At 38.2% G+C, this 22,389-nt stretch overlaps 2 protein-coding genes across 9 annotated transcripts in view; both read right to left on the bottom strand.

Annotated features, from left to right (window-relative positions):
• LOC127586405 (adenosine deaminase domain-containing protein 1-like) overlaps nucleotides 1-11,543 on the bottom strand; it is a 56,688-nt gene extending 45,145 nt beyond the window's left edge. For 4 of the 8 annotated variants that reach the window (XM_052044339.1, XM_052044336.1, XM_052044341.1 and 1 more), the window contains exons 1-4: nucleotides 11,392-11,486; nucleotides 9,753-10,036; nucleotides 7,347-7,502; nucleotides 2,663-2,818 (exon numbers count right to left, since the gene is read on the bottom strand). In XM_052044339.1, the coding sequence (XP_051900299.1) occupies nucleotides 2,663-2,818; nucleotides 7,347-7,502; nucleotides 9,753-10,032 (592 nt within the window). In that variant the 5' untranslated portion in view covers nucleotides 10,033-10,036; nucleotides 11,392-11,486. Of the gene's footprint in view, nucleotides 1-2,662; nucleotides 2,819-7,346; nucleotides 7,503-9,752; nucleotides 10,037-11,323 lie in introns of all 8 variants that reach the window. The other 4 variants (XM_052044334.1, XM_052044338.1, XM_052044337.1 and 1 more) reach the window with 4 other exon arrangements.
• Nucleotides 11,544-11,566: 23 nt separating this feature from the next.
• rnaset2l (ribonuclease T2, like) overlaps nucleotides 11,567-22,389 on the bottom strand; it is a 55,929-nt gene continuing 45,106 nt past the window's right edge. Inside the window, exon 9 of the mRNA XM_052044064.1 lies at nucleotides 11,567-11,699. Coding sequence (XP_051900024.1) covers nucleotides 11,567-11,699 — 133 coding nt within the window. The remainder of the gene's footprint in view (nucleotides 11,700-22,389) is intronic.

Raw genomic sequence — 22,389 nt, forward strand, 5'->3', positions numbered from 1 at the left:
AAGTAAAATAATAAAGAGAAAAAAATTAAATTGAAACATGGTAAGTATCCATGTTCCAGAACCAAGCATGAATATATTAACAAATGGCAGGAGAGTATCTCTGGGCTTAAAAAGCATTTAAACTTGTAAGTTAATCATTGCTTAGTAGACCAAGTATAAAATCAAAGAAAAGCATATGTCTTGACCATCTGGAGTCAAAAAGTTAACCTTGGAGGAAATCTTCGGCTTCTTTAACGGAATTAAACCATTGGCATGATTTGTCAGGAAGTAAAATTCTCAGGCGGGCTGGGAACAGTAATGCAGGTTGATAATTCCCTTGATAAAGCTGTGACATAATCGGTTTGTAAAACAGTCTCTTTCACAGCTTTTGGGGTATAATCTTCAACCAAACAAAACTTCCAATCTTTGTACTGGACCATTCCTTGACGACAAGCAATTCGAATCAAACATTCTTTAGTACTCACATAGTCAAATCTCAATATTACTGGCCGTGGTTTTTGATCTGCCAGAGGTTTTGGTCTTAACACTTGATGGGCACGATCAAGTATAGGGTGTATAGAAAACACTTCAGAGCCAAACACATCTATCAGAAGTTTAGAAAAGAATTCAATGGGATTACCAGATTTAGTGTTCTCGGAGAGGCCGATGATCCTCACATTATTTCTCCGACTGCGGCTTTCTAAATCAATAATCCTGTCTTTGCTGTTCCAGTCTTTGGTCACAGTTAAATCTTTTTCCAGTAAGTTCAGTCTGCGATTTCTCTTTGCCAGCTTGATCCAGTTCAGCAATTAATTGCTGTTGTTTAGCACTCTCCTGTATGAGTGTGGTTTGTCTGTCTTCCATATCTTTTAGCAGCGTTTCCAAAGTGGCAAATCTCTGATCAAGCTTTTTATCCAGTTTAGACATAGCTTCCAAAGTGAGTTGAGGGTCTTCGTTATCCTTGCTATCAGCTCCAGCCTTAGCTCTGGTATTCATTCCAACACTTGAGTCAAAATCAATCTTGTAAAAGTATTATAAGTCTTATTAAAGGGTGGTGCATTAGGAATTAAAAGGTGAGTGGAGCAGGGCCAAGATACGACCTACTCCATGTAGTGCCACCAAAAGACTCCTTTCTAAGCCTTTCATGCTCTTGTACGCTCCGTCCTCTCAGGCTTCTTAGCTTCAACGACAGACACCACAACTTCCCCAGTTTAACCTAGTGGCTTAAATTCCTTTACCCTGAAACCAATGAATCTTTTTTGCACCCTCTCTAAAACCTTCAGTTATAACCTAACCAGTTCTGTACTCTGCACCTATATTTACAAAGTCCATGATCCAATATGCTTTACCAACTGTTCTCACAGTAAGTTTTTCTATGTTCAGATTGATACACATGTGCACATCCAGGTCTTCTGTTCCTGCAGTGTAGCCTACACTGATGTTCTTCACTCTCTCTCTCTCAAAATGTATCAATTCACAATTCTCTACTAAATTTCATCCACTACTTGTCTGCCCATTATGCCAGTCCATTAATGTAATCCTCATTGTTTACCACACCTTTCAGTTTGATGGATCTGCTCTACTTTGTATTAATCAATATTCAATTTAGCAGTCATCCATTCCAATATTTGATGCCCAAATTTCCATGCCCATAGACCTGATTTCAATGAGTTTTAAAATCCATGTTGCCACAAGTGATGAGAAGCAGCAGCACAAAAACAGGCCCTTCAGCCCAATGTGTCTACACTAACCTTAAGACCCATTTTTACAGTAATCCTACCCTAACCCACATTCTCTCCACATTCCCAACAACTCACCTCAAATTCTACCATTCAGTGACAAACTTGGGGCAACTTACAGTGGCCAATTAACCTACCAAACTGTACATTTTCAGGATGTGGGAGGAAATTCATATGGTCGCAGGGAGAACGTGCAAACTCCATGCTGACAGCACCCAAGATCAGGATTGAACCCTGGTTGTTGGAGCTGTGAAGCAACAACTCTACTCGCATTCTGTGGTTATATAGAAGTAATTCACAGGGGAAGAAAATTAGCTTTAATCTTATGGACAGGATGATCAATTCTTAACTTTAGATGGCACATATACTGGTTGGGCCAAGATTACTTTAAACCCAAGTCAACTGTTAAGAATTGTGATGGGATCTTTGAACTAGGTTAAATAGAATATTCTATACATTGTCACTTGTGGCAATGGAGAGGAATAGGAAGAGGGCAAGTTCTTTTGCTTCTTAACTTGAAGTGTGCCCCATCTCATTCTCCATACTCTCCAAAACAATTATTATAAATGCATAAAGAGATAGTTTCCCTATGAAGTTTAATCTGAAAGGGAAACTAATCTCTTGATTCACCCCCCCCCCCAAAAAAAAACAGGGATTAAAATTATAAAGCACATTAGGCAAGGTTATCATCATTATCACCATTTTCATTGATTCTGATGAGAAACACCAGAATTTTCCTAGACATACAATGACCGAATATCAGGTGCAGAGTTCTTTAAAGATTCTGAATCAAGTGGGAACACAGCCATCGGGAGAAACAGCTATTTAGTGGCTGTATCTGCAGGATCCTTTTCATTGGATTTACTTTAACTTCCATATACAAAGGATAGTGACACAATTTTATAAGCAATGCTAAGTCAACCCAATAGAAATAAGTTCCTTACCCCTTGATGCAATCTGTTGCAACTGTTGATAGAGTTGTTTCAATGCAATTTCAGCACAATTGTATTTGGCCTCCTTTTTGGTGATACCTATTCCTTCTTCAAACGCAAATCCATCTACAACTGCACGAAGAGAGTAACAGGACATAGGAGAAGCCCCTAACAAAATACAACAGTTAAGTCAGTTTTTCCATCAGCTTATAGAAAATACAAAATTAATATTTAAAGAATACAACTACAAGTGGCCAAATAATCAAAAGCCACAGGAAAAGCAGGCCATTCAGCTCTTCAAACCTGTTCCATTATTCACTTTGATCTTTGTTGATCTGCATCCCAAATGCATTTTCTTAACTTTGCTCAATACATTCCCAATAAAAGTGTACTGATCTCAGTCCTGAAAACTTCAATTGACCCACAGCCCACACTGATTTGGCAAGTGTGCTCTAGATTCTTCGTGAGACGTACTGTGTGAATTTTAAAACTCTTTTCCTTTTTTCTGGATTTGCCCATAGATGAAACAATTTAAATAGAATAGAACAACACTAGAACAGTCCCTTCACCCCACCATGTCTGCACCAACCATGATGCCTATCTGAACTAATCCTATCTGCCTGCATATGGTCCATATCCCTCTATTCCCTGCCTGTTTGTCTGTCTTTCTAAATCTCCCAAATGTTGCCATCACATCTGCTTCTACCGCTTCCCTTGTAGAACATTCCAGACACCTACCACTCTGTGTAAAAAAAAACTTGTGCAGCACATATCCTTTGAAATTCTACCCCCCCCACCTTAAATCTATGTCCCCTAATATTTGACCTTTTCACCCTGATAAAGACTATCTACCCTCTCTCTGCCTCTCAATTTTATGCACTTCTTAGGTTGCCCCTTAGCCTCTGAAGCTCCAGAGAAAACAATCCAAGTTTGTCCAAAGCCTCCAATACTCTTCAATCCATGCAACATCTGGTGAATCCTCTCCAAAGCCTCCACATTCTTCTTACAGTGTGGTGACCAGAATTGCACACAAAATTCCAAATGTGGCCTAAGTTTTATACAGCTGCAACATGACTTCCTGACTTTTATATTTAATGGCCCAACCAATGAAGACAGGCATGTCGTACACCTTCTTTACCATCCTATCCACTTGTATCACCACTTTCAGGAAGCTTATGGAGTTGCACCCAATGATCCTTCTGCACATCAGAACCCAAGGGTCCTGCCATTTATTATACACTTTCTTCTTGCATTTGACCTCCCAAAATGCAACACCTCACGTTTGTCTGAATTAAAATCCATTTGCCATTTCTATGCTTAAATTTCCAACTGATCGACAACCTTCCTCATTATCCACAATTTTTGTGTCATCTGCAAACTTACTAATTACACTGCCTACATTTTTATCTGAATCACAGAGGTCCCAGCACTGGTCCTTGTGGAACACCACTGTCACAGACCTCTAGTCAGAGAAACATCCCTTCACCACTACCCTCAGTCTTCTAGGACAGAGCCAATTTTGTATCCAACTTACCAACTCACTGTGGATCCCATGTGACAATCTTCTAGACCAGATACTTTGAGGGGCCTTGTCAAATATCTTACCAAAGTCCACGTAGACAACATCCACTGCCCTATTGTCATCAACCATCTTCATTTCCTCAAATAATTTCCCAACTCACTGGCCTATAATTCCCTGGTTTGCCCCATTACCCTTCTTAAACAAAGGAACAACATTGGCTATTTTCCAGTCTTCTGGGACCTCACCTGTGACTGAAGAGGTTACAAAGATCTCTGTCAAGGCCACAGCAAACTTCTCCTTTGCCTCCTTCAGTATACTGGGATAGGTTCCATCAGACTCTGGGGACTTATCCACCTTAATGCTTTTCAAAACACACACAGCTTCTCCTTCTTAATTTGTACATCCCAACCACTCCATGCCTGCATCCCTTCCCCACTCTACAAATAGACATATAATTTTAAACATTTCATTTCAATAACTCCTCAAATATTCTAAACCAGAATTCACCAAGTTTATACATATCCTCATAATTTAATCATTTAAATCATGCAATAAAAACAGAAAGACCACTTAGAGCACATTAAATTTCAATAACCTTGCAGAAATTTGGTCCCCAAAACTGAATATAATGCTCCAATGAAGTATGATAAAATGGTAGTTTAACTGATGAATCACTTCCTCATTTTGTGTTGTACCCATACACTAGCTTTCCATAACATGTGTCCAGGGACACTTCAATTCTTTTACTCTTCTTCAATTCCCAGTCTTTCCATTAAAATAAAATCTATTTCTCCAGAGATCATGCGTTTTATCCACATCAAAACGCCATCCTCATTGTTCTGCCTTCTCATTTAGTCTATCAGTCCCTACAATTTCCTGTTCCCATCCACAAATCTTACTATATCTCCTAACTTGATATCTGCAAACTTAAATATATACTTGCATTTATACATTCACAAACTTAGGCTGTCACAAGCACTTCGTAACCAATGAAGTGCTTTTGAAGTGTAGTTTTAATCAAAATTATTTAAATTCTGTGTACTTTACTTTTCTCATAACTGCTTCTACAGATCTATCTTAAGTACCTACTGGGTCCATATGGAGACCACGCAAAAGACACTCCTTATTTCACTATTCTAGTGACAAATAACTTGGGAACAATAATTAATAAATTCAAAAGCTCTCTCGTCCTCTGAACCAGAAGGTTATGAGTTTGTAGAGATTTAAGAATAAATAATCCAGGCTGAAACCGTTTGTGCAGTACTGAGGGAATGCCATATTGTTAAATGCATCACTTTTTAAATAAGATGTTAAATTAAGTCCCAGCCTGCTCATTCAATCATCCAAGTCCAATGGAATAGTATTTGCAGTTTTAGAATCCAAAACATCTGAAGTAGAACACTTTGGTAAATAATGATTAATGCAACTGCATTTCATCATTTGCTGCTTTTAATAATCTATGGTGCAAACCAGCCATTCCTGAAGTGTTCCCAATTTAACTCCATTTACTTTCTCTATTACCACTTTCAAGAAATCAACCAACTCAGATCCTTGACTTACCACTTTTTGTTGCGTCCTCTATTTATCCACTTTTGTGTGAAATTTGATACAAAACAGATTTTAAAAGTTATGTATTTCTATGGCTCATCATAGTCTGGCATGGAATTATAGTGATAGAACACAGATACCGGCCCTTTGGCTCACTATGTCCATGCCGACCATTTTGCCCTTCTACACTAATCCCTTATTGTTTTTACCTGTACTACATCAATGCACTCTGCACTAACTCAATGTAACTGCACTGTGTAATGAATTGACCTGTATGATCTGTATGCAAGACAAGTTTTTCACTGTACCTTGGTACAAATGACAATAATAAAACCAATGCCAACAGGACTGTATCTTTAATGAGTCCACATTCTCCATCACTCATTACGTTTCTCTGGATCTCTCATAGTCTGCTTGATTTCTACTTTGCCTCACATTTTATGTCAATCTTTTTTGGGCTTGCTATTTTCTCTCATCTCTTTGTTGACTATAGTTGTTTAACTAGACAACTAGAGCCTTAGCCTGTTAGTGATGATGCATTGATTTTGTATTGTACCACACGTTTTTGCCATTCAGCCCTTTAATTCATTCTGAAATACAGGTAGACTGTGATCTAATTGTATCTCAGTTCTATTGACCACCTTTCCACTATGTACTGCATAAAGTGCTTTTTAACACTTCCCTGGCAAATCTTCCAAATCATAAAGCAATTGCTTTAAACCTTCCCTACTCAAGCGATTACCATCAAGGCAACCTGGCCCCAATTTTAGCACTAGAAACATTCCAACACTAACATCCACCCTTGATGCTCTTTAAGGCTAATAAATTCTTCCTGAGTTGTGGAGTCCAATATTAGTTCCCTAGCTGTGGGTTTAGGCAACTGTAGTTTAAGCTCCACCCTTTAGCACTACACTCCCCTTATAATGACTAATAATCCACCAGACTTTGAAATTTGTTTGTATTTTTCACTAGGTTCAGGAATTTCTGTACATAATCTCTTAAATCCTTCTACTCCTCCACAGAATCACTGGGAAATACTTGATCCATCTTGTTGGATCACCAGAAAATGAACATGTACATTCCATAATGAACTTCGTATCATAATTTTTTCCCCAGTCACTTAATGTCCTTTTACAACTGTCATCTATGTTATTTACCCTAGCACCTAAAGTCATCAGCAAATTTGAATATATTTCCCACTGTTTACGAGTTTACTCAGTAATAGTAAGAGCAGTTAACTGCACAAATTTTAATTTCACATGCCCTTAACCTATAATAAGAAATTAATTGGCAATATAAAGGCAGGTTTACAGTGTGATACAGTTCAATCGATTAGCCAACTAAAGCCAAGGGTTGTTTTAAATATATTTAATGCTCTATGTGATTTCCAATAAAAGGAGAAAGGATCACATGATGGCAATGGACAGTGCAACATTCTGTGGCCAGCTCCCAAGGGAATTTGAACTTGAAGCATGATGTAGTGGTTCCAGTTCAGTGTGCACCTGATAACAGCTGGTTATAGATAGCAAAAAGAACAAGTAGAAATAAAGAAAAAATTCAACAACTTCATGATTCCTCTAAAAAGGCATTTTTAACAGAAACACTAATACCAGAATAGGAGAATACCTGAATTCGCCTCTTCTTGAAAATGCAACTGGCATCCTTTTCGCTGGCAAAAGTGATAAAGTGCAGAAACTGGATTTATATGTTTCTCTTCAAACTCTTTCAGTATTGCAATGAGACCATTAACATCAACTTCTTCAGTCTTTGCAGGAAGCTCCTCTGCAACAAAAGAATCCTCAATTTGTAAAACATTTAACACTTTTGAAATAAACTGATTGTAATTAATTTTAAAAATCAACCCTTCACACTCATCATATAAAAGAGGTAAGGAACTTATGTGGAGAGAATGTAGAAATTAGAATTGCTGTCCTTAGGGTAGAGGAGACTTACTGAAGTCATACAAATTATGAGGTGTTTCCCTAACTACTCTTACTGGAACTGGGTACACATTTAAGATAATTGTCAAAAGAATCAAAAAGGAGTTGAATTTTTTTCAAATCCAGGTTATAAACTTAGAACACAGGTTTTGAAGTTAGAATACAATATCTTAACAACTGGAAGGGCACAGAATTTTCAAATCATATAAATACTGAAAATAAAAACTGCAGACTTAAAACAAAAGCAGGAAAGTAGGTTAAATATAAAAGTGACAACCTAGGAATAACAAGTTGAATGACCCTGTGCAATTATACTCTCAACCTGGTCTCAAAGTTCAATTGCTCAATGATAATTTGAAACAGCTAATTAAATGAGCATATGGAAAAAAAGAACAGGCAAAAAGGGAGCAACTTCATTTGTACAATTACTCTCAATTTAAAAAAAAATGTCTTAAAACAAATTTAAATTATGTGAAGATTGTGGAACTAGTAATTTATTTTAGATTATTAGTGATCTAATAATCTGCAATTATTTAAACAATGGCTGATAGTTTTGGTCCCATCACGACTATGGAACCTGGAGTTTAAAAAAAATCCAACTCCCTTTTGATTCTTTTGACAATGGGACAGTGGAAATGAAACTACCACCCCGCACCCAAGTCAAAAAACAACAGCAAGCTGGAAACAGGAGAAGGAATTCCAAATTCAGTGGGAGAACTACCAAAATGGAGTGAGCTGTACTGTGATTTTTGTGCAATCTTTCATTACATATTGGATGGACACGATGCAATAGTGTACAGAAGGATCAAAAATCATAAAGTCACAAGCAATTTGTGGAGATGCAGTTGCCGATCAGTCCTTACTACATTTCTACTTCAAAAACATTATGCAGTTCATATGCAAATAAATCATATTCTGGGTAGATATACAGTTTATAGGATAACAAAATTAGTCTCAATGATAATAGCAATTTATATCCAAGTACTGATATCAGTAGCCAATGACTGATACAAGGAACTGAAATGAAGAGACAACACATAACTCTTTAAACATACTCATTTAAATCAGGTTACCTCAATCCTGTCACCATATCCCAGGATCACATTTCTGGATTTTTTTCCCTAACCAAACAATTATTGCAATTATATTAATGTCATGAAGCTAGAGTCCAAATAGAATGCAGGTTAACAGACTTTTAAAGTAGCCAAAATTTGAGTCTGCATTAAACCACGTGATATTATTAATTCCTTCCAAGGTTCACAATCACAAGCATTAATTTGCCTGAAAGACATTTGCATACACTTCCACACAGGAGCTATTATTCCTCCAAGATAAGCAACTGGATCAACCAAGTTACTATGTAGTTGTTACCCAGCATTCCTAGTGGGGAGGAAACAATGCAGAAAAATCACAGCCTACACTGTGATAGATTAACTGTTCTGAAGAGCTCAAATTAGTGCTATAGCTCATTCAGAGTATTAGCAAGGGACAAGAAATTTACTAGATCAGCAAAAAATAAAAAGGGGGGGATAAGTAATTATTTGTTCTCAAACCTCTTTTCTTGCTTCTCTTCAGCTTTCTCAAGACATACCACCTCCTTCCAGTCACATTCTGTATCTTTCCCTTCTTTTCTGTGTTACATACTGTTAAATATTGCACAGACTATACATTTGTTATCTTTTAGAATTTCAGGTGAGAACAGAATCCAAGATATCAATAATTATGAACACGAAGCAATATCTTCTTCATCCTTTTCCAAACTAGTTAAAATGCCTAGCCAAGTTTATGAAATATATCCCTTATAATCAACTAATCTCCAGTTCAGAGGAAAGAAAGACATGGGAGAAAGGACTGGAATTACTGCAGTTATTTTTATTTTTAAAATGTCACCAAAACTTTCACAGAGGTCTACAACAAGTCCAAACTGCACCCTTGCTTTTGATTCAAAAAGCGCTCCAATAACCTTGCTGAAATGGCAAGTGGAGGTCTGCGCATAACATGAAACCAGCAAAGACCTGCTAGGCTAAGTAACCTGTTTATGTGCTATAAACTAACCAACTAGTTAAATCTGTCTTCTAATCATATACCACACCTGGTTTGTCTCCATCAGCACGCATCTGATCACATTCCTCACTCTCTGATTTCTCCAAGTGGAGTTTCATTGAATCAGAAGCAGCTGCATCGCGATCCAGGTCCATTCCAGAAGCAACTTGCCCTGTGAAATCCTCTGATTCTATGCTTGTAGTATTGATTGGCGGACTTCCCACCAAGCTTTCATTTTGTACTGATGGGGTACGTGGTACATTCTGTGAAAGTGAGGCTGCCAATCGAAGGATTCTTCTTCCCTCCTTTGTGGTCTCCCGTCTACTCATTGTTCTGAAATTTCATAAGTTAAGTTAATTTACATTGAAACTTCAAACACAATCAGAGTTTATTCCAGTACCTAGAACAGAGGCACCATCCACAACAATAGAAACATGAGTCAATCAGCCATGTGATACAACTGGGCCCACTCATCATCTTGTAAAGATCATTAAGAACACAGCCACCTATAGAGCAAAGTTAGTGCAAGAGGGGATCAGTAGAAGCAAATTAGCTGACTGCTGGTGGCACAAAACTGGTAAACTATGAAGTTAGAAAGATTCATTATCCACACAAAAATAGATGCCTGTTTTTTTTAAAAAAAGACCTTACCTTCCCCCACAGTACATATGCAAACACATAATTTGCTCTCAGGGAAAACACAAATTTAAAGACAGTAGTTGAAGTGTGGAAACCAATGATTTAGTAGTTTTAAACTACTACAATGCTATTTTAACTATGTTAACTTCAGCAAATAACTTGCTGTACAGATAATTGCATTACCACACATACATAATCTCTTTTTCATCTAGTAGTCAAAGAAAAAGCATTGGAGGTATTCACAGTTTGCTTTTCAAAACACATTCTGGGTTTGATATACAGGCCATACCCAGGTAACAAACAGGTTCTGCTTTAGAGAAGTCCGTAAATTAAAAAATACACAAAAATCATACAAAATAGTAAGGATATCATCACAGTATTGTAATGAATGGATTCAAAAGCACGTAAGACTGATAAAAAAGAACAATTACTAAAAATGGAAAGTTAGTTTCTGCTGTTAGTAGGCCTTTGGAATTTAATATTAAGGGAACGTATGTAGAGGTGTCCATATGTCAGGCATTCTTGACCTAGAGACGACCTATATGGGATTAAATGACATGTACAAAAAGGTGTATCATTATGCTCATTCAATTAAACGAAATTTGATGCGACCAGATTTCTAATTAATCACACAGCTAAATGCCAACATATCGTATAACAGAAGATCAGACGGCAAACCAATTTTGCATGAAATCCACGGATAGTTGTTTAGAACATGTAGAAGATAATTGAGCTCATATACCAAATACAACACGTCAAATGGATCTCGGAAGACAACAACTTCATTTTGGTAGTCTCTACATCAGCAGTATCGACTAAACTCCTGTGGACTTCCAAACTTAAAGTTCAGGTCGTGGATGACCATTAATATTTTATTGGAAATAAGCAGTAAGACGTTTTTTCCTCCCCCCCAACAATGATGTTCTTAACAAAGCACATTGCAAGTTATTTCCCCAATCCTGCGGACATGCGCTACGTCACCTCACAGGCTTTCCAAACAGTCCCACCCGATCTAAATTTGAATTGGGAAAGCGATGGCAATGGGTTACCGCAAGCAAAATACTCCTATGTTCACCGAACGTTTACTATTTTATCCCTTCACGTGCTTTGCAGCTGAACACATCAAATGAAATATTTTGCCCTCTTATTTTGCGATTGCTGTCTACTCCAAACGAGAAATCCCGCTCGTCGACTCGCTGGGACACTTACTGGAAACACGCCCTCTCAAAAGCCCGCCAACCGGAACTTGCCTGAAGCCCGCCTTGCGACGGCTTCAAGCCAATCAGCGCTGGATCTGTTGATTGACGTGAGCCACGTGACGACCGTGTCACCTCGGCCGTGTGGTCCGCCAAGGCAACTGTGACGCATAGGTAAATTCGTTAACGAACGCCCGAGGGTTTGCAGGTGATCTGTTTCAAACTTCAATGATTTGCTTTTTGTTCATGCAGAGACACCACATAGGCGACATCATAAGGTTTTTTTTATTCCCACCAGCATTATCAATATAATTCTTGCACAGATTTTCCTAAAATTACTGATAATGAGGGGTGAATATCCAGTAAAATGGAAACACCGGAGACTGCAGATGCTGGAATTTGGAGCAACACCCGAGATGCTGGAGGAACTCAGTGGGTCAGACAGCATCTATGGAGGGAAAAGAGCAGTCCAGATGAAGGGTCGCGACCCGAAACATCAACTGCCCCTTTCCCTCCATAGATGCTGCCTGACCTGCTGAGTTCCTCCAGTGCCTTGTGTGTTGAATAACCAGTAGACTGACATGTTCGGATAAAACTTCCCCCTCTGAAAAGGCCATCTGTACATTTCTGAAATGCAAATCAGCTGACATTTAATGTTTTAAGAAGTCCTCTCCACTTAAACTAGCACATCCATAAAGAGGTGGCGTTATTTGTACGAATATCCAATAGAGTTCCATTAGTAGCAATAAAATTCTCAGCAAACCAGTTATTATTTCGCTACTGGCTATACCCAATTTCTGCCCACTCACTCATCCACCATTTCCACCAGGCTCCATCATAATTGACTTGGCAAAAGGTAACATTCAGATTTTCTATAGTTTCTTAACAATCAAATCAACCTGCCTTAATTGGTAGCTTTCAATTTAGAAAGTTGTAATTTCAAAGCGCAATTATTTCCAGGACTTGAGAACCTTAACATCTATTGTGGTACTTCCTCTTTCCAGGGATATGTGAGCTACTCTTGTTTAGTTGTTAATTATTTTAGAAGAACAGTTCCTCCTCCTGATGCTCTCTTTATTTGGTGCTCTGATTAGTAAGTTTGCACACAATGCAAAAGCTGGTGGAATTGCAAATAGAAAGGTTGTCAAAGGATACAGTAGGATGTAGATCAGTTGGAAATTTGGGCGAAGAAATGGCAGATGGAGCTTAATCTGGACAAATGTGAGGTGGTGCATTCTGGGAAGTCAAATGCAAATAACAGTATACAGTGTATGGCAGGACATTAGGAGCATTGACGTACAAAGGGATCTTGGGGCCAAGCCCATGGCTCCCTGAAAGTGGCAACACAAGTGAATAGGATGGTGTACCGCGTGCTTTACCTCATTGGTCAGGGCACAGAGCGTAAAGGTTGGCAAGTTGTGCTGTGGCTGAAAAACCTTTAGTTAGCCACATTTGAAGAATTGTGTGCAATTTTTGCTGCCACACCAGAAAGGATGTGAATGCTTTAGAGAAGGTGCAGAAGAGGATGTTGTCTGGATTGGAGAGTATTAGCTATAAGGAGAGGTTGGACAAACTTGGAATGTTTTCTCTGGAATGTTGAAGGTTGAAGGACAACCTGATAGAAGTTTGTAAAATTATAAGAGGCATGGGTAGTCAGAGTCTTTTTCCCAAGGTGGAAAGATCAAATACTAGAGGTCATAGGTTTAAGGTGGGGGGAGTGTAAAGGAGATTTATGAGGCAAGTAATTTACACAGAGAGTGTTAAATGCCTGAAACGCTCTGCAGGGCAGGTGGTAGAAGCAATAGCAATGTTTAAGAGGCATTTAGACAGACACAGGAATAGACAGGGAACAGGGGTGATGGAACATGTGATTAGTTCGATTGGCATCATAGTTGGCACAGACATGTTGAGCCAAAGGGCCTGTTCCTGTTGTACTGTTCTATTTCTGCTTCACCAGCAACATTAAAGAGTTGTGAGAGTTTACGCTTGGATTTAGAAATGAAATGGCTGGATGAAAACGCTAGTGGCATTTGAATGGCAGCCTTATAATCCTGAACAAGGAATAAGTTTCCAAGTGATAACAAAATTGAAAAGTAATCAAACCCAATATACAGATTTGATGAAACAGCCTAACAATTATTTCCTGTGAAATGGTTGCAGTGATGGTGTCATACATGATGAAATTTGTAGGGAAACTTTCGTTTGATGCCACTTCACAGTAGCATCCATGTTACTGTCAATAACATAGACGTGGAGAAGCTCAAATTCACAGGTGACTATTTCTGTCATTGGCCATCCCATACCTATGCAGCCTGGTTGGTTGCAGTTGGCCTAGCGGTAACTGGTATACTTATGCATCTATTTTCTTGTGAACTGAACTCTACAGATATAAATACCTGCTTTTGTTGCAAAATATATATTTGCTGAATGTTTGTTTAGTGGTACTTGGCCGAGGTGGTCAGCTGCGCTGTGCTTGGCTGAAAGTCTCTTTGGCATCCACTCTTTCATTTAGTACCATTTAAAAACTCGAGATGTTTCTGAAGAAAATCTATACATATGCCTCACAGGTGTCATTAGATCTGGCAGTCTAATTTCCATTATGAATCTGTCCTAATTTTCTGCTGGCTCAATGAAAATTTAGTTTGATTGTGCTCCTGTTATATTTTGCTGTGTTAAAGATGCCTTTTAATTGTAAGTTATTGTTGTAATGTAGAATACAGGCACAGGTGTCAGCAACCACATAGCTGTTTTGCACATACCAGGCCAGGACATCAACTTACTATTTCACCAATGGGAACGTCACAATCCCAATTTCACTAATTGCTCATACATGCATGCAACTTCCAGTTTATGCAGTGGGGAGTTTGAGCCATGAATGATCATTCACTTCATGAAAAATGAAAACTCAGAAAAATTGTAATCTCAATTGATGAATCTGAGTCTTTACACATCTAAATGGCTCTACCATGCAATGAGCATACTACCAGGTTAATCTAAGAAGCTAATGCTAGCAGCTTGAGAGCAAACATTTAGTTAGTTAAAATTATATTGTTTTTAAGACAACTTGGTGATACTCAAAGAAAAAGAGAATATGAGAATATAAGAAATAGAAGCAGGAATAGGTCAAACAGTCCCTCATACCCACTCCACCATTCAATAAAATCATGGCTGATCTTCTATCACAGTGTCATTCAACTGCAGTACCTCCATACCCTTTGATTCCCTTAATGTCCAAAAATCTGTGATTCTCTGTCTTAAATGTGTGGAGGGTCAGTGGCTCCACACATAAGGTCAGAGGCTGACCCTCCACGGTCATCTTAGGTAGAGAATTCTAAAGATTCACTACCCCTGGGTGAAGAAATTTCTTCTCATTGCTGAATCATTGATCCCATATTTTGAAACTATGACTCCTTTGATCTAGACACCACAACCAGGAAAAGTATCATCCATGCATTTACCATCTCAGTCCCCATGGAAATTTTGTACATTTCTCTCATTCAGGCCCATTCTGTGTGATCTTTCCTCACAGGACAGTCCCCAACCAGAATTCCATCCACTGAACCATTTTTATGTTCCCTTAGTCATGAAAATTTCTCCAACTGTCTTATCAGTGTTACGGACTCAGTGAAAGTCCCTTTAAGATAGAGAGTGTGTGTGTATGTGTGTGTGGGGCGTGCTTACGTCAATAGAAGATAAAGGACGTAATGACGTTGTTGAAGAAGTCAGAAGAAGAAGAAAGAGAGAGAGAGAAGGGAGAGAGACACCAGCCTGCTTGTTTTTCTCTATCGATGGATGAGAAACAATAACTGTGTTTACCACTGAAATCAATGTATGGAAGTTGGAAGTAATCCGGTGGAGTTCACTTTGTTGCTGACCTGTAGAAGGAAACAGGTATTTGTGTGTGGACAACCACGGTTCGGATGCTTTTCGGGGTGAGGAAGTCACTACCGAGTAAACACTGAAGTGTTGTTTGGGTTCCATCGTGGAACATTTGGATTTCGTATGTACTCTCTCTATGTTTTTCTACATCTACATCTTATCTTCAGACAACGGTGGTTGTTGAAGAAGCCCTTGCTCATGTTTCACCTTATGGCTTGCGGAACTGAACTTTAAGAACCATTCAGGAACTGGGAGTTTTGGACTTTGTCACACACACACACGAAGAGTTTAGTTTTGGGGTTAACGTTCGAGGTTTAACATTTTTGAATTCTAACATACTAACATTTTTACTTTTATTTTACGTATTATCATAAGTAGTGATTAATAAAATAGTTTTTAACACTGAATCATGCTCAGTGTGTTTCTTTTGTTGCTGGTTTGTGACCATTTATTCTCTTGGGTTTTTGAGTTTTAAAGTGATACACATTTGTTGCAAACAAATATATATCACTTAAATGTATCCTTCTTTAGATTGGAGGTCTGGGTTGTACATAATATTCCAGGTGTGGTCTCACCATGGCCCTATATCATTGCAATAAAAGACCTTTATTGCAAGAGGATTTGAGTATAAGAGTAAAGGCTAACATACATTGCTTGCTGTAACTGCATGTTAACGTCCAGTTATTTGTATATAAAGACACATGGCTCCCTCTGAATTCAAGACATTTTAATCTCTATTTAAAAATGACACTTTTAAAATTTTTCTTTGTAGATAACTTCAGTTTTCAGCCTTATATTCCATCTGCCATGTCCTCGTCCATTCACTTAACCTGCTTACATCCCCTTGAAACTTCTCTATAACTTGCCCATAGCTCACAGTGTCATCCTCTCATCAGCAGACTTGGATATAATACCTTTGGTCCCCACAACTAAGTCATTGATATAGGTTGGGTACAACATCAATTTCTGTGACCCCCACTATGTTACAACTTCCATACCCAAAAGTGACCCATTTATTTCTACTCTGCTTCTCTCAGTTGGCTAATCCTCAGTCATACCTAGTATATTCCCCAAGTCCCATTAGCTCTAATATTGCTTCTTAACTCTTGTCTGGCACTTTATCAAAGACCTTCTAAAAGTCCCAATACACCACTTCCCCTTCTTCCCTTTTATTAATTCTGTTAGTTACAACTCAAAAAAGTCTAGCATCTGTCAAACATGATTTCTGTGTCCTAATTCCAGGTGAACTCTGTCTAATCCTCTTGTTATTTTCTATGTGCCTTGTTACCACTACCTAAAATAGATTCTAGCATTTTCCTAACCACTGGTTTCAGACTAACTGGCCTGTAGTTCCTTGTTTTCTCTTTCTGCTCTATCTTAATAGTGGGGTTATATTTGCGACCTTCCATTCTTGGAAACATTCTATAATCTATGAAATTTTGGAAGATTAAAAATCAATACATTCTGTTTATTCAAAGCAGCAGGTCCTGGGAATTTATTGACTTTTGATTCCATTAATTTCTCCAGTATTTTCTCTTTACTGATGCTAATTTCAGATCCTCATTCTCTCCAGACATGTTCTGCATTATCTCTGGAAGTTATATTTTCATGTCTTCCTCTTGAAGAGGCACACAAACTAGCTGTTAAATTTTTCTGCCGTTCCTTATTCCCCAGTTTATTTTCTCCTGTCTAAGTCCGTAAGGAGCGATATTAACTTCTGCCAGTCTTTTCTATTGATGTGTAAAAAGGAAGCTTTTACGTCCGTCTTTATCTTTCTCACCAGTTCATTCCTGTGTTCTACTTTCCCTTTCCTTAATAATGTCCTGGTCTTCTTCTACTGACTTCTGAAATTTTCCCAGTCCTCAGGCTTACTGTTCTCTTCGGCAACATTATAAGCCCTTCTCATTTACTGAATACTATCTTCAAATTCTCATGCTTATTCTATTAGTTTTTGTGTCTTAATGGGATATATACTTTTGTAAACTATATATTAAATCATTGTGTTGACAATTTATTGTCTACAGTCATAGCTACAGAGGTTTCCTGATCCACTATAGCTAACTCTTGCCACATACCTTCATAGTTTGTTTTATTTAGATTGCAGAACATGGTTTCTGATTGAACTGAATCTATTTCAATTTTAGCATAAAATTTTACCATATTATGATTACTCTTCCCAAAGACCCCTAACTTTCAAGATTACTAATTACAACCTTTCTCATTGCACACTTCATCTAATCCAAGTTGATCCCTCAATGTATTCATCTAGATAACTACCTTGTATTCACTCCATGAATACACCCTCCACACAATTAGCGTTTATTTGGTTTGCCCAGTTTGTACATAAAGTCAACCATAACTATTGTAGTACACTTGTTACAGCAGCCTCCAATTTTTTGATGTATACCCTGCTCTACATTCCAATTACTGCTTGGGAGCCTGTTGTCAAGTCCAACCAATGTTTTCTGCCATTGCTATTTTTCAGTTCTATCTAAACTAATTCTACTTTTGGATTTTATGAACTAAAATGCTTTCTCTCTATGGACTTTATCCTATACGTTATTCTCAGGGCTACTATTACTCCTCTTCCATTTGTCCTCACTCTTCTAGAAGTTAAATATCCTTGAATACTTAACTCCCAACCATCATCACCTCACATGTAATCATGTCTCTAGAATGACTATTAGATCATATCCATTTATTTCTATTTGTGCCATGAATTGGTTTACCTTGTTATGAATGCCATGTGCATTCAGTTGAAGAGCCTTCAGTTTTGTCTTTTTACCATTTTGTTTTCCCTGCTCTCACTTTAATTGGAGGTGTACTCTTAGGTTGTATGCTCTGTTCCTTCTTTATACATTCTGGTTTTGTTATCCATTTCACTGTCCTTCATTATTCACCTTGTCCTTTCGCTCTAACTTCCTTAATTTCTCTTCACCTGAAACCACAGCCCCTCCACTTTCTCGCACCCCTACTATTTAGTATTGGGCAATATGCAATGTCCAAATCTTGCAATTTACTCTGAGCAGAAATTTCTCGAGCTGCAGATGTTTACTGCAGGAGTTTTTGCGATTAACCTTTTTTTCAGCTCCCAGACACTACACTTCCCCTGTCCTGCCATATCTGTCTTAATTTTATTTATTTATTTGAAAAATTTAGTCAGGTAACTTAATTTATTTAATTGTTTAAATATTGTAACTACGCCTCTGCCTCACCAAAGCCTCTTCTTCATCAATGTCCATACTACATAGACGGTGCACTCAGTGGGCACTGCACACTGGGCTAAAAAACACTGTGCTTGAGCAGAAACCATAGACTTGAATCCAAAATAAATACAGAAGTAAACATAGTTCACTTTCATAAATGATTTATTGGTGTTAAACATTTGTAAAATATCAAGCATTTTTAGTGAAGGAGTAGTTAATCTTTTGAGAAAAAAATTACATGAGAGTCTTGAAACATCATAGTCAAACACTAAACTGTAGATTTGATCTTTAACAGGTTTTCCATCACCACATGCCGGATAAAGCTATATTATTCAGTCTCAATAAGATGCTTTAATTATATGTCTTTCCAGTTTCTAACTCTATAAAGTCATTAGAAGAGCAATGGGGTGCACAGTGGCACTGTAGGTAATGTAGCTATCTCACAGCCCCAGCGACGCAGGTTCAATATGACCTCCAGTGTTGTATGTATGGAGTTTGCACATTCTCCCTGTGACTGTTTTTCTCCCCAGGTGATCGTTTCCTTCCACATCCCAAAGACATGCAGGTTGTTAGGTTAATTGTAAAATACCCCTGGTGTGGGTAGCTGATGGGAAAATCAGGGCTGTTAATATGCATGTGTGAGAGAATAGGTTACAGGGAAGTAAGTGGATGAATGGGGTTCATGGGATTGCTCTAATTTCTCTTCACCTGAAACCACAGCCCCTCCACTTTCTCGCACCCCTACTATTTAGTATTGGACAGTTGCAATGTCCAAATCTTGCAATTTACTCTGAGCAGAAATTTCTCGAGCTGCAGATGTTTACTGCAGGAGTTTTTGGCAATTAACCTTTTTTTCAGCTCCCAGTGAGCTGATTGGCTTCCTTCTATTTGTAAGGAGAAATATGGGAAATACACCAAACACACTACAAGAGAGAATAACAATAATCCACAATTTCCAATCCCATAAAGGAACAGAGAACGAGGAAATTAAGAGACAAATACAATGAAGTGAGACTGAATGGATAAACTTTTTTTTATGAAAAGCCCTTTTTAAAGAATATTGAATAAATCAGGTGAGTGGAACTGTATAAGTGAAATATCTTAATTCAGGTGTGGGGCAGATAATGTTTGAGTCATTGGGAACAGAATTGACGGAGGTGCCATTTTTTTAAAATAGACAAACGAAAGTTCAATTCTTGCCCTATCTCCCAGATGGTGGAGATTGTGCAAAGACCATGTTTCACAAAAGTGCAAACATGTATGGAGATTGCATGTTTAATATAAACCTTGACAAATGAAAGGCAATACTATAAGGCTAAAAATCCAGTAGGTTAAACTTAATTACATTTTGAATACAAGGCAAAAGATAAGGGCAAGGCACAATCGTTCATCAAAATAATGACACCGTTACCTTACCCTCCACACAGAAGCAAAGCAAACAAATAATCATTTGTAAATGAATATCAAGAAGATACATTTCAATCAAAAACAGTCATCCTGAAAATAAGAAGGAATGTAAATAGAAGAAGTCTCCTTTAGGGACAAGGATTATGTGGATGATTTGTGAAGGGATAGAAATATATTTTAGCCTTGTTTGTACACGGATAATAATACTGTTTATTGAAATTTCCTCAGGAGTACTGCAGCCAACAGAAAGGTCCTTACTTAGGGGAATTTTGATTTGCATGAGAATCTGCCGATTCTGAATGAACAAAGGAAGGAAAGAGTATTAGAGAAAGCTGCAAGTGCTAACATTGTAGTAAGTTGTTATCCTTTTACCTCAAGACTTCAAGGTTGTAAGTGATTCACCCAGTTAAAATAAGTACAGGAAATACAGGAGAGATAAGGTAGGTAACGCTTTAGAGGAAAACTACAATTCGACATTTAAATCATTCACTATATTTTTAAAAATTGGATGCTTGTAGATTTTTGTGTTCATTAAAAAGACATGGATGCTGTTGACAAGGCCAGTACTTGCAGATGCTGGAAGTAGAATCATTGAGTTGTATGAGCAACACAGATAAGGCAGATAGTCCTGTCTCTTTCGTAGGTTTGGGGGAGTCTAAAACTAAGGGCACAGGTCTAAGTCCCTCATGGATGTTTTAGTGCATTGAGGCTGGGGAGAGGGGGAGGGGGAGCAGTGTCATTGATTATCAGACTCCCGTGGCCCTGTATCCCAAACTTATCGTCTTCTCTTTTGAAATCCATGGGTACTACTTCCTCATGGATTTATTTTGTCTTTTACCTTTTCAGTCTTGGTCCTGTTGACTTTGGTTTCTGAATTCTATTTGAAACAGATAAAAGGCAGACATTGGAAGAAAAGGAGCAAATATATTGGAAAGAGCCAAGATATGATCTGACAGGTCTGTAAAATAAAAAATTAAAACTGTTGAAAAATTCTCATAAGTCAGAAGATAAGATGCTGCCCTTGAGCATATGTTGAGTTTCACGAGAGACAGGGAGGTAAGAATGAGAGTGTAGTGGAGAATTAAAGTGACAGGCTTCATTAAACTCAGGTCACCCTTACTGATTGAATGGAGATTTCTGCAAAATGGACACCCAGTCTTTGTTTGGTTTCCTGCATATAAATCACATCATGGGCATCAAATACAGTATCTTAAATTGGAAGAAGCACAAGAAAATTCATGTTTCACCTGGAAAGAGTATTTGGGTCCTTGGATGAGGTGAAGGGAGGAGGGAGAAGGACAAGCATCGCCTGCAGTTGTATCACCTAGGCATAGAAGGCTGTGGCCAAGTGATGGTAGATGGGATTATAAACGGATGGGGTCCCCACTGGTCAGCATGGATGTGATGGGCCGAATACTGTATGACTTGATGAATTGTATGGAATGATATTTTAAGGAGGTGAGTGGGTGTTGTTTGAGACAGGAGAATGAACCAGGGCATCAAGGACGGAACAGCTACTTCAGAATTCTGAAATAGGAGGAGAAAGGGCGATGTATCTGCAGTGGAGTCAGGCTATCATAGTTCACAAGACAAAGGAGCAGAAGTAGGCCATTTGACCCATCGAGTCTGCTCCGCTACCATCATTGTGAGCTAAACTATTCCCATCTAGCCCCAATTTCTGGCCTTTTCCCCATATCCCTTAATACCCTGACTAATTAGAATACCTATCAATCTCCTCCTTAAACACCCCCAATGATTGGGCCTCCACAGGTGTATGTGGCAATGAATTCAATAAATAATAGTTGACAGGGCCTGTCCCATTTTCTGCACTGAGGCCCTCTGCTCTCAACTGGACCACAGAGAGGGCTTTCTTTGTCCTCACCTTTCACCCCACCAGCCTCGACATTCAATTCATCATCCTCTCTAATTTGTGACATCTCCAGTGTAATGCTAAGCCTTGGTATGTTGGCTTATAGTACGGCAGTTACAGTGCACAGTGCTTCATAGAATGAATACTCCCTACTTCCAGCATTTATCTTTATTTAATATTTCCTGCATTTGGCTGTTATCAAGTAATGCAGATCTTAAAAGACCACAAGCAGAAATGCAGAGAACCTAGAAAATATTATTGATGCTATTGTCAGGTTATTGTTCTTTAAATAATCAATAATGAATGCAAATTCAATTACATGATTCTCTGCATGGAAGATTCAAGATCTTTAACTTATTTATAGGCAAAGTGCACAATGTAGTTCAGGTGCTTTTCCAGGAGGAATAAAATAAAAATCAGAGGAAGAATCATCTTCTATTGTAGGTATACAGGCTTAGAATTGATGTGAACTATTAAAAGCATGCTAAG

This window comes from Pristis pectinata, chromosome 35 (genome assembly GCF_009764475.1).
Source record: "Pristis pectinata isolate sPriPec2 chromosome 35, sPriPec2.1.pri, whole genome shotgun sequence".
NCBI classification, from domain to species: domain Eukaryota; kingdom Metazoa; phylum Chordata; class Chondrichthyes; order Rhinopristiformes; family Pristidae; genus Pristis; species Pristis pectinata.